The sequence below is a fragment of the Pelodiscus sinensis genome, chromosome 4 (assembly GCF_052426305.1).
Source record: "Pelodiscus sinensis isolate ZL-2025 chromosome 4, ASM5242630v1, whole genome shotgun sequence".
Classification (NCBI taxonomy): Eukaryota; Metazoa; Chordata; order Testudines; family Trionychidae; genus Pelodiscus; species Pelodiscus sinensis.
Window position 1 is genome coordinate 117,310,406 of NC_143055.1, and position 12,743 is coordinate 117,323,148.

A 12,743-nucleotide genomic window follows, 5' to 3' on the forward strand; every position below is an offset into this window, starting at 1 on the left:
ACCTTTCCCCATAAAGTAGACCTCCCTGAGGAAATAAACATGCTGAGATAAAGAGGTCAGGGTCTTAAATTCATCCCCACTAACTGAAATACATATCAGCATTTGCTCTGGCATTGGAAGATAGATTGCTTTTCCAGCAAAGTCAAAGCAGCCAAGAAAAGAGTTATACCATTCACAGGCATATAATGGTGGGACGGGGAAAACCTTCAAAACCACAAGTACAGGTGATGTCCTCAAGATTTATTCACCTGAGCATCAAAGTTGAGTGGCTAAGCCTGAGAAGACTTGCCAAAGCAAGAATAGACAATAAAAACCAAGAAGCAACTAAGTCACGTTACCTTTTCTTCCGTTATTACGTTGCAGCTGTGGGCTTTCAGAAGCAGTTCCCTCTTCTCCTCCAGTCTTGGGCATGAAGAAAAAGAATTACTTCTGGGAGGCTGCCGTTTCTTATCAACTGGCTCCACTGGGTCAAGTTCTACGTCACTCCAAGCCTAATCACCAGATAAGAATTATTTCAAACCATTCCATTATTTCCAGCTTTTTAATTTTTTTAATGCTTTTGTGTGAAGACCAAATGAGGGTACCCTAAAATGGGTCATATAGTGCATCCTGTTGAATCTCCCATTGGACAAGCTTTATTCCATATCGGACAGGTTAAATCACAGAAGTCATTTTAGGATTGTCATCTGATGTGCTGATCAAGGCACTGAGCCCATGTTCCTGCCCTCTGGGGCTCCCCACCATCCTGCCCTGTTGGGCCTAAAGCTTTGGTCTCCCCCAGCCAAGGCATAGAGTTGGGGTAACCAGCCTCCAGCAGCGCAACAGAGACACTGAACCAACTCAGCTCTGGGAGGACTCAGCTATAATGCCTTTGACAACACGTAGGAACACTGCCCCCAAAGAGAACCAAAATGCCAAATAAAGTTGTCTTATTATACATACAAGTTTTACACAGAGAAAGCTTATATCTTTGTCCTCTTTATCAATGAAAGTGAGATATGCACAGTGTTTGCTCACCCCAGGTAACAATTATAGACCCTGGGCTTGATAATAAGTGTTTTTATTAAATATAGAAAGCAGATTATACTGATTGCAAGTGAAAGAGACAGATTATAGTAAATTACCAACTAAACAAAACACACTAGCTAAGCTTAATACATTAAGAAAAGGTGTTACAAGCTATATTCTTTACCCTTGTTCCTATCTCAGGCCAAGGTTTATCTTTTTCTGATCCGGGCCCAGCAACTTTGCCTTCATCCTTTCCCTACAGTTCTTTGTTTCATGTGTATCCTCTTAGGATGGGGAGGCAATTTCAAAAGCCAGCTGAAGAAAAAAGACTGATTGATTGCTTTCCATTCCTTAATAGTCTTTTCCTAAGGCACGAACCCTTTGTTTTATCTTCCCTTCCCCTTGGAAAAATACCAGAGTCAAGATTGATTCCGGCATCAGGTGGCAATGTTCCCTCTAATATTTCCCATTCATGGGTGAAATAAATTTTCATGTGCACCAAGGCATTTGTTGAAGTGCACTGCCAATAGAAACATATGCTGCTGGCTATGAGAAACGGAGGGTACGTCTACACTACAAAGTTAGTTCGAACTAATGGACGTTAGTTCGAACTAACTTTGATAGGCGCTACACTAGCGCTCCGCTAGTTCGAATTTAATTCGAACTAGCGGAGCGCTTAGTTTGAACTAGGAAAACCTCATTTTACGAGGATTAAGCCTAGTTCGAACTAGCTAGTTTGAATTAAGGGGTGTGTAGCCCCTTAATTCAAACTAGTGGGAAGCTAGCCCTACCCAGGTTTCCCTGATGGCCACTCTGGCCAACACCAGGGAAACTCGTCTGCCCCCCTCCCAGCCCCAGACCCCTTAAAGGGGCACGGGCTGGCTACGGTGCCCGTGCCAGGTGCAAGCCTGCCAGCACCCAGCCAGCAGACCCTGTACCTGGCACGGATCGAGCCACCCACCCGATGCCCCCCAGCCCTCCCCCTCTTCCCGGGACTAGGCTGGCGGCTCCCGGGAGCTTGCCCGGGACCGCAAGAGGCGGGCACCTTCCTGGGCTACTGCGGACATCGTGGACCTCGTCCACGTCCTCCGCACTAGGCACAGGAAAGTGGCCGGCTAGGGCAGGAGAGCTGCCAGCCTGGCCACCCAGGAGCAGGTGTGCATGAAAATCAAGGTGGTCCACTGAGACCCCCGACCGCCGACCCAGAGCCCTGAGCTTACAATGGCCGTACTGGGTCAGACCAAAGGTCCATCTAGCCCAGTAGCCTGTCTGCCGACAGTGGCCAACCCTAGGGACCCTGGAGGGGATGGACCGAAGACAGTGACCAAGCCATTTGTCTCGTGCCATCCCTCTCCAGCCTTCCACAAACCTTGGGCAGGGACACCACTCCTACCCCCTGGCTAATACCACTCCATGGACCCAACCTCCATGACTTGATCTCACTTCCCTTTAAACTCTGTTCCAGTTCTAGCCTTCACAGCCTCCTGCAGCAAGGAGTTCCACAGGTTGACTCTTTGCTTTGTGAAGAACAACTTTCTGTTACTAGTTTGAAGCCTGCTACCCATTCCTTTCCTTTGGTGTCCTCTAGTCCTTCTTTATGGGAACTAATGGAGAACTTTTCTGTATGCACCCTCTCCACCCAACTCCTGCTTTTAGAGACCTCTATCCTGTCCCCCCTCCGTCTCCTCTTTTCTAAGCTGAAAAGTCCCAGTCTCTTTAGCCTCTCTTCATATGGGACCTGTTCCCAACCCCTGATCATTTTAGTTGCCCTCCCCTCTCCCACCCTCTCTCTTCCCTCCTCCCACCTCCTTTTCCCAGTCTCCCCCAGTTTTGTTCAATAAAGACAGATTCCATTTTTGAACACAATTGTCCTTTATTTTGTACATCAAGAAGAGGGGCTAGGGAAGGGTAAGTGGAAGGAGGTGAGGGAGGAATGGGGTACGTGCCCCCGATGGGGAGGACTGGGCTGGCTCTGTAGGCTTCTGGGGGTGGAAGCTCTCCTGCAGCCCCCCAATTGCCCCCTCTCCCCAGATGGCAGCCTGCGGCAAGTGCAGCCGGGCTGATGGCCGAGTGCTGTGATGTGCCCAGTGTGGGTACTCCGGGCAATCCAAGCCAGGACTGCTTTGCCAGCGGGACACCCCTGAGAACTGTCTGTCCGGGGTGGGGGTCGGACCCTTTAAGCACAGCCCTCAGCTAGCCTGAGACAGCATCTCCACGCTCTAAGTCCTCCTCTGATATGTTACATGATGTATTTTGCCTAAAACGTCTTTTAGTTATTCTAAGCCAATGTTCATAAAGATTTGTCACTTTGGAAGCAGGGTTTATAAAACAGTGCACCCATTTGCACCCTGAATTTTTATTCACCTTTTGATATCTGTGATATAAAGATGCACGTGTGTGTGTGATTTTTATTTTTTAATTTTTTTTTTTTTGCAACTAGACATTAGATATCAAGTAGCAGAGAAAGAGTACAGCCTAGAATGTGGGCAGATACTTCACTTGTCCCAGACCTTACTAGGAATGGAGCTCAGGCTTGATTTGCAACAATTCAGAAGTTCAATTTCTGGACTTTTGTACAAAAATTGTGAATCATGATAAAATTGTGATTCAGACAAAAGGTAGAGACCAAACTGTTTCCCACAGGCACTTGGTTAGGATTTAAAATGAGATCCAGAAGGTGTGAAACTAATGCATTAACATCACTGGATTACTTAGCTCCTTTCATTTCTCCTTCCTAATATGATTATAATTACAGGTGCCATTTTATTTACATCAGAAATGTGCACACTCAGACAAGAGAATTTATTGGGTGGAAACAGCTACATTTCCTTTATGTTGCTGCCAACTTGTGCATTAGCAAATGTGCTCCAAAACTTCACTATGAATTTCTACCACGCAATATTATGCAAAAGCCACCAGGTCACGAAGTGGCATTTTAAAACCATGTTTCTTTTCTGTCAGTGATAGAATATTTTCCTTTGGTCATGTCAAACCAACACAACACTGCATTATGACAGCAGTAGTTTTGTCTGAGACCTATAAGCAAAGGTCAGATCCAAGGGATGACACCTTTAAACAACATAACCATCCTATGTCTAGAACGGATAATACTTTAAAAACAACAGCCACCGACTCATCTGAGCTTACAGAAAATTAATGGTGACTAAAAGAACAAAAGAAACTGCTTAGGTCAGGATATAGAGAATGACTACAGTGAACCTCATTTCCATTGATTTACTCATCCTTAAAAAATGTGTTGAGAGGGAAAAATAAGGAGCAAATGAGAATCAAGGAAAATGAAAAAGCTGAAAGCAACAGAAGGATACAAAGGAGAGACGAGAACTGTGTTAAAAGCCTTCCTTTAAAAAAAAAAAATCTTAACACCAGAAAAACTACCTTTCCTGTGCCACTCTTGCATAAACAATATGTACAGGAAGTGACTTACACCTTGATCTAGCAAAGCACTTAAGCAAGTGCTTAACTCGAAGCATGTGACCAGTCCCAAAGACTTTGCTGGATATGGCTCTTAGAGGAGGAAATGTACCTACTTTTCCAGTCAAAAAACTTTACATAGTTTATACAGCAGCCTAGGTTTGCAAAAATAATCTTACATTACTATCCATCTTCTTGCATTCCCCTTATAGACAGAAATGTAATGGCCTGTGAGTATAAATATTTCAATAGGCAAAAGTTTTTACATTTATGTACACTGTAACAAAATTAATTATACATTTTTAACTTAATTAACAATTTCCATTGCCATGGTGTCTGTAGCACTGCACACTAATTATAAAAATGTGTGATTCATAGAGATGGTTCAATAAACAATTGTTGTGGTGTTTCTATCACGTTAAGGTCATTTATCCTATCTTAGTATCAATCAGTTAAATGCTTGGCTGAACAGGGAACCTTTAAAATGTGCCCTTAACGCTGAAAAATGTCCAAGACTTTAAGGTGCAAGTTCCCAGGGGATCTGCAGACAGTGTTCTGCTCCTGGAAAGTTCAGTTCCATTCAGCAACGAGGAGATTTCACCTGTCTGGTGATTTTGTCTCATAGAATCATAGAACCATAGAGCTGGAAAAGACCTCAGAAGGTCATCAAGTCCAGCCCCCTGCTCTAGGCAGGACCAATCCCAATTAAATCAACCCAGCCAGGGCTTTGTCAAGCCGAGACTTAAACACCTCTAGGGATGGAGACTCCACTACTTCCCTAGGTAACCCATTCCAGTGCTTCACCACCCTCCTAGTGAAATACTGTTTCCTAATATCCAACCTGGACCTCTCCCACTGCAACTTGAGACCATTGCTCCTTGTTCTGCCATCTGTCACTACTGAGAACAGCCTCTCTCCATCCTCTTTGGAACCTTCCTTCAGGAAGTTGAAGGCTGCTATCAAATCCCCCCTCACTCTTCGCTTCTGCAGACTAAACAGACCCAACTCCCTCAGCCTCTCCTCATAGGTCATATGCTCCAGCCCCCTAATCATTTTGGTTGCCCTCCGCTGAGCCCTCTCCAATGCGTCCACATCCTTTTTGTAGTGGGGGGTCCAGAACTGGACACAATACTCCAGATGTGGCCTCACCAGAGCTGAATAAAGGGGAATAATGATATCTCTAGATCTGCTGGCAATGCTCCTCTTAATGCAACCTAATATTCCATTAGCCCTCTTGGCTACAAGGGCACACTGTAGACTCATCTCTAGCTTCTCATCCACTGTAACCCCCAGACCCTTTTCTGCAGAACTACTACTTAGCTGCTTGGTCCCCAGCCTGTAACAATGCTTGGGATTCTTCCGTCCCAAGTGCAGGACTCTGCACTTGTCCTTGTTGAACCTCATCAGCTTTCTTGTGGCCCAGTCCTCCAATTTGTCTAAGTCATTCCGGACCCTATCTCTACCCTTAATCGTATCTACCTCTCCCACCTAGCTTAGTGTCAACTGCAAACTTGCTGAGGGTGCAATCCATCCCCTCATCCAGGACATTAATAAAGATATTGAATAAAACCGGTCCTAGAAACAAACCTTGGGGTAATCTGCTAGAAACCGACCGCCATCCTGACATCGAACCGTTGACCACTACCTGCTGGGCCCGGCCTTCTAGCCAGCTTTCTATCCATCTTACCGTACATTTATCCAATCCACATTCCCTTAACTTGCTGGCCGTATCAAAAGCCTTGCTAAAGTCCAGGTATATCACATCCACTGGCTTTCCCATATCCACAGAGCCAGTTACCTCATCATAGAAGCTAATCAGATTGGTCAGGCATGACTTGCCCTGTGTGAATCCATGCTGACTATTCCTAGTCACTTTCCTCTCTTCCAAGTGCCTTATAATATATTCCTTAAGGATCCCTTCCATGAAGCCGACCTTGTCCGTGAATACAGAGGCAAAGAAAGCATTGAATACTTCAGTTTTCCCCACATCATCTGTCACTAGGTTACCTCCTTCATCCAGTAGGGACCCCACACCTTCTCTGATCACCTTCTTCTTGTTAACATGTCTGTAGAAACCTTTCTTGTTATCCTTCACATCCTTTGCCAGTTACAATTCCAATTGTGCTTTCGCCTTCTTGATAACCCCCCGGCATTCTTGAGCTATACATTTATACCCCTCCCTGGTCATTTGTCCAAGTTTCCACATTTTGTAAGTTTCCCTTTTGTGCTTAAGTTCACCAAGGATTTCCCCCATAAGCAAATCCGGTCTCCTACCATGTTTGCCTCTCTTGCAAACCATCAGGATGGTTTCTTTCTGTGCCTTCAATAAGGCTTCTTTAAAATACTGCCAGCTGTCCTGGACTCCTTTCCCCTTCATGTTAGCATCCCAGGGGATTCTGCCCATCAGGTGTCTGAGGGAGTCAAAATCTGATTTTCTGAAGTCCAAGCTGTGTATTTTACTACTCTCTTTTCTTCCTTTGGTCAGGATCCTGATCTCATTTATATATACAAATGAGATCAGGATCCTAAATATATATCAGGATCATACATATATATATTTATGAGATGCAATCCCATAAGAACATAACATGGCCATACTGGGTGAGACCAAAGGTTCATCTAGTCCAGTAGCCTGTCTGCTGACAGTGGCCAGTGCCAGGTGCCCCAGAGAGGGTGGACTGAAGAATCAAGCGATTTGTCTCGTGCCATCCATCTCCAGCCTCTGACAAACAGAGGCCAGGGGCACCATTCCTTGCCCCCTGGCTAATAGTCTTTTATGGACCTAACCTCCACGAATTTATCTAGCTCTTTTTAAGACTCTGTTATAGTCTTAGCCTTCACAGCCTCCTCTGGCAAGGAATTCCACAGGTTGACTGTGCGCTGTGTGAAGAACTTTTGCTTATTAGTTTTAAACCTGCTACCCATTAATTTCATTTGGTGTCCTCTAGTTCTTATATTATGGGAACAAGTAAATAACTTTTCTTTATTCACCCTCTCCACACTACTCATGATTTTATATACCTCTATCATATTCCCCCTTCAGTCTCCTCTTTTCTAAGTCTCTTTAGCCTTTCCTCACATGGGATCTGTTCCAAGCCCCTAATAATTTTAGTTGCCCTTTTCTGAACCTTTTCTAATGCCAAAATATCTTTTTTGAGGGGAGGAGACCACATCTGTACACAGTATTCAAGATGTGGGTGTACTATAGTTTTATATAGGGGCAGTAAGATATTCTGTGTCTTATTTTCTATCCCTTTTAAAATAATTCCTAGCATCCTATTTGCTTTTTTGACTGCCACTGCACACTGCATGGACCTTTTCAGAGAACTATCCACGATAATGCCAAGATCTCTTTCCTGATTAGTCGTAGCTAAATTAGCCCCCATCATATTGTATGTATAGTTGGGGTTATTTTTTCCAATGTGCATTAACTTATCCACATTAAATTTCATTTGCCATTCTGTTGCCCTATCACTCAGTTTGGTGAGATCTTTTTGAAGTTCTTCACAGTCTGCTTTGGTCTTGACTACCTTGAACACTTTAGTATTGTCTGCAAACTCTGCCACCTCACTGCTTACCCCTTTCTCTAGATCGTTTATAAATAAATTGAACAGTATTGGTCCTAGGACTGACCCTTGCAGAACACCACTAGTTACCCCTCTCCATTCTGAAAATTTACCATTTATTCCTACCCTTTGTTTCCTGTCTTTTAACCAGTTCTCAGTCCATGAAAGGATCTTACCTCTTATCTTTTGACAACCTAATTTACCAAGAGCCTTTGGTGAGGGACCCTGTCAAAGGCTTTCTGGAAATCTAAGTATATTATATCTACTGGATCCCCCTTGTCTGCATGTTTGTTAACCCCTTCAAAGAACTCTAATAGATTAGTAAGACATGATTTCCCTTTACAGAAGACATACTGATTTTTGTCCAACAAATTATGTCCTTCTACATGCCTGACAATTTTATTCTTTACTATTGTTTTGACTAATTTGCCCGGTACTGAAGTTAGACTTACCATTCTGTAATTGCCAGGATCGCCTCTCGAGCCCTTTTTAAATATTGGCGTTATGTTACCTGTCTTCCAGTCCTTGGTTACAGAAGCTGATTTAAAGGATAGGTTACAAGCCACAGTTAATAGTTCCGCAATTTCACATTTGAGTTCTTTCAGAACCCTTGGGTGAATGCCGTCCGGTCCTGGTGATTTGTTACTGTTAAGTTTTTCAATTTGTTCCAAAACCTCCTCTAATGACACTTCAATCCAGGACAGTTCCTCAGATTCATCACCCACAAAGGACGGTGCAGGTTTGGGAATCTCCCTTACATCCTCAGCCATGAAGACTGAGGCAAAGAAATTATTTAGTTTATCCGCAATGGCTTTGTCGTCCTTGATTGCTCCTTTTGTATTTCGTTCTTCCAGGGGCCCCACTGGTTTTTTAGCAGGCTTCCTGCTTCTAATGTACTTTAAAAATATTTTGCTAATACTTTTTGAGTTTCTGGCTAGCCAAACCTTTTTTGGCTTTTTCTATTACATTTTTTACACTTAATTTGGCAGTGTTTATGTTTCTTTCTATTTACCTCACTAGGGCCGTGTCCAGACTCAGGGTTTTTTTCGGGAAAAGTAGCCTTTTCCCGAAAAAACTTCCCCTGCGTCCAGACTCAAGCCGCGTTCTTTCGAAATTATTTCGAAAGAACGCGGCTTTTCTTTCGATGGCGGTAAACCTCGTTTCACGAGGAAGAACGCCTTCCTTCGAAAGTTCCTCTTTCGAAGGAAGGCGTTCTTCAATGTAAAGAGGCCGTCTTCGAAAGAGAGCATCCAGACTCGCTGGGTGCTCTCTTTCGAAAAAGCGGATTTCTCTTTCGAAAGATCCGCCTGCAGTCTAGACGCGATCTTTCGAAAGAGCCTCTTTCGAAAGATGCTTTCGAAAGAGCCTCTTTCGAAAGAAGCCTGCAGTCTAGACATAGCCTAGGACTGGACTTCCACTTTTTAAAAGATACTTTTTTCTCTCTCACTCACTACTTCTTTTACATGGTTGTTAAGCCACGGTGGCTCCTTTTTAGGTCTCTTACTGTGCTTTTTAATTTGGGTATACATTTAAGTTCGGCCTCTATTATGGTGTCTTTGAAAAGTTTCCATGAAGCTTGCAGGGATTTTACTCTAGTCACTGTACCCTTTAATTTCTGTTTAACTATCCTCCTCATTTTTGCGTAATTCCCCTTTTTGAAATTAAATGCCAGAGTGTTGGACTGCTAAAGTATTATTCCCACCACAGAAATGTTAAATGTTATTATATTATGGTCACTATTCCCAAGCGGTCCTGTAATAGTTTCCTCCTGGACCAGATCCTGTGCTCCACTAAGTACTAAATTGAGAATTGCCTCTACCCTTGTGGGTTCCTGTACCAGGAAGCAGTCATTTAAGGCACTGAGAAATTTTCTCTCTGCCTCTTGTCCTGAGGTGACATGTACCCAGTCAATATGGGGGTAACTGAAATCCCCCATTATTATTGTGATTTTTATTTTGATAGCATCTCTAATCTCCCTTAGCATTTCAATGTCACTATCACTGTCCTGGTCAGGTGGCTGATAATATATCCTACTGCTATATTCTTATTAGAGCATGGAATTACTATCCATAGTGATTCTATGGAACATGTTGATTCACTTAAGATTTTTATTTCATTTGATTCTACATTATCTTTCACATATAGTGTCACTCTGCCACCCGCATGACCTATTCTGTCCCGGTATTTTATATCCCGGTATGATTGTGTCCCACTGATTGTCCTCATTCCACCAGGTTTCTGTGATGCCTATTAGGTCAATCTCCTACTTTAATACGAGGTGCTCTAGTTCACCCATCTTATTATTTAGACTTCTAGCATTTGTGTAGAAGCACTTTAAAAAATTGCCACTGTTTATCTGTCTGCCCTTCCCTGATGTATTAGATTCTTGTAAATGTGACTGTTTTTGTCTGATCTGGCCCATACTTTATCATCTCCCCTCCTCTCTTTCTGACTAAAACCTAGAGAATCTCCATCAATGGACTCTCCTCTAAGAGAAGTCTCCGTCTGATCCACGTGTTCCTCTGCACCAACTGGCTTTCCCCCATTTCTTAGTTTAAAAACTGCTCTACAACCTTTTTAATGTTTACTGCCAGCAGTCTGGATCCACCTTGGTTTAGGTGGAGCCCATCCTTCCTGTATAGGCTCCCCTTATCCTCAAAGTGTCTCAAGTTCCTAATAAATCTAAACCCCTCCTCCCTAAGCCATCATCTCATCCACGCATTGAGACTCTGAAGTTCTGCCTGCCTACCTGGCCCTGTGCGTGAAACAGGAAGTATTTCAGAGAATGCCAGCATAGAGGTCCTGGATTTCAGTCTCTTTCCTAGCAGCCTAAATTTGACCTCCAGGACATGTCTCCTACCCTTCCCTATGTCATTGGTACCTACATGTACCACGACTACCATGTCCTCCCCAGCACTACACGTAAGTCTATCTAGATGCCTCGAGAGATCCGCAACCTTTGCACCAGGCAGGCAAATCACCATACGGTTCTCCCGGTCATCACAAACCCAACTATCTATGTTTCTAATGATCGAATCACACACTACTAACACCTGCCTATTCCTAACAACTGTCATTCCCTCCCCTGGAGAGATATTCTCAGTGCGAGAGTATACCGTAACATCCAGATACATCTCATTATCCTGGCACAACCAAACACTGACCTTGCTTTAAGTTAGGATAAGAGGAAGCTGCATACCAAATTTGATGGCCCTTGCTCTTACTGTTTAGGAGAAATTCTTGAACAAACAAATAGACACTCTCAGGTATCTTTGATCCGGGCCAGTTAGTGATTTTACATGACAGAGTTTTTGTATGCCTGCTAAATGTTTTGATTATCTTAGAACTGAAGTAGAAAGATTTTTTGACCACACACAAGAATTTCAAAGGGAACAAAATACGGGACATTTACCTTTCCCCACCTCTAATATCATTAGCTCACAGACATTTACCTTCCTCCCCCCCCCCCCCCCCCCCCCCCCCCCCCCCCGCAGCCCCCTTCTGTTCTGAAATGTGATTTGTCCTTTTCATACGTGTTCACTTTTTTTTAATTGTATCCTTTGGTATATATGGTTGTGACTATTTTTTTCCACTATTTGATCTGAGGAAGTGGGTCTGGCCCACAAAAGCTCATCATCTAATAAACCATCTTGTTAGTCTTTAAAGTGCTACATAGTCCTGTATTTTGTTTCAGCTACACCAGACCAACACGGCTAAATTTCTATCACTACTCAAAGGGAACAGATATTCTCAGTTCAGTGTATGTGGGTTTAAGTATGTTGTTTCCTTTGGCTATGTCTGGGGTAACATTTTTCAGAGAACTGGTACAACTCCCTTGGAATTAGTGACATGTGTCAGCTTGCTAATGTAAGGAGGGGACAGGTTTTTGGCTTTTTGCTACTTTGTTGTCCTCATTTTTCAGAATATTGAAATGATCCCAGTGCACAGTTCTAACTGAGTTTCAATCAGGGCAGACTGAATGTCAGAATGATACAGTGACTGTGCTTCATCTACAAAAGTACACACCTCATGACTATTGCTACCTGGAAAGGTGGGAGGTTCTGTCCAAATTAATCTTTTGTGTCAAGGACAAACTGGTATAGAATACTATCATATATAAGACTTAGCCTGACAAATAAATGTGAGAAACACTACAGATTGAGTAGGCTATCTAGCTTAATTCCTAAAATAATAATTTAGCATCTCTTAAAAAGAAATTCTGCAGTAAATGTTACATAAAACCTAGGAGAAAAGGTTACCACTTAGCTATTACTGAAAGTATAGTTCTACAACAAAGTAGGGCTGGCCAACAAACAATTGGTTGGGTTATATCAGTCACCATGATATTTGAAGGTCTTCCGAGAGTGCTTTAAGTAACAAGACTAGTGTAGGTCACTGTGGTTCTTGCCCTATTAATTTGTATTACAGTAGAATCTAGGAACCCAAACACGATCCAGGAAACTATTGTTCTACGTGCTCCCTGATCCAAATAGTGTGGGCTGCTGAAAATATATTGAAAGATATAACATTCCATTTCAGTTGGATGTCCAACTAAAAAAGCTGCACAATCGGTCTGGAAAAGCTCCAGAAGCTTAACACATATCTTCATCTGGTCTATAATTTTAAATAGGACAGATAAATGTCTTTGATTATGGCCTTATCAACAGATTTTTTTCTTAAGAGACAAGACATTTCACTATTGTACTACAGTTAGTTACCCCTCTCCCAAGATTAAAG

General features: G+C 43.0%; 1 protein-coding gene across 4 annotated transcripts in view; it reads right to left on the reverse strand.

Moving 5' to 3' along the window:
• LOC102450363 (melanopsin-like) overlaps nt 1-12,743 on the reverse strand; it is a 102,020-nt gene that overhangs the window by 23,628 nt on the left and 65,649 nt on the right. For all 4 annotated transcript variants that reach the window (XM_075929614.2, XM_075929613.2, XM_075929615.2 and 1 more), the window contains one exon: nt 339-491. In XM_075929614.2, the coding sequence (XP_075785729.1) occupies nt 339-491 (153 nt within the window). The remainder of the gene's footprint in view (nt 1-338; nt 492-12,743) is intronic.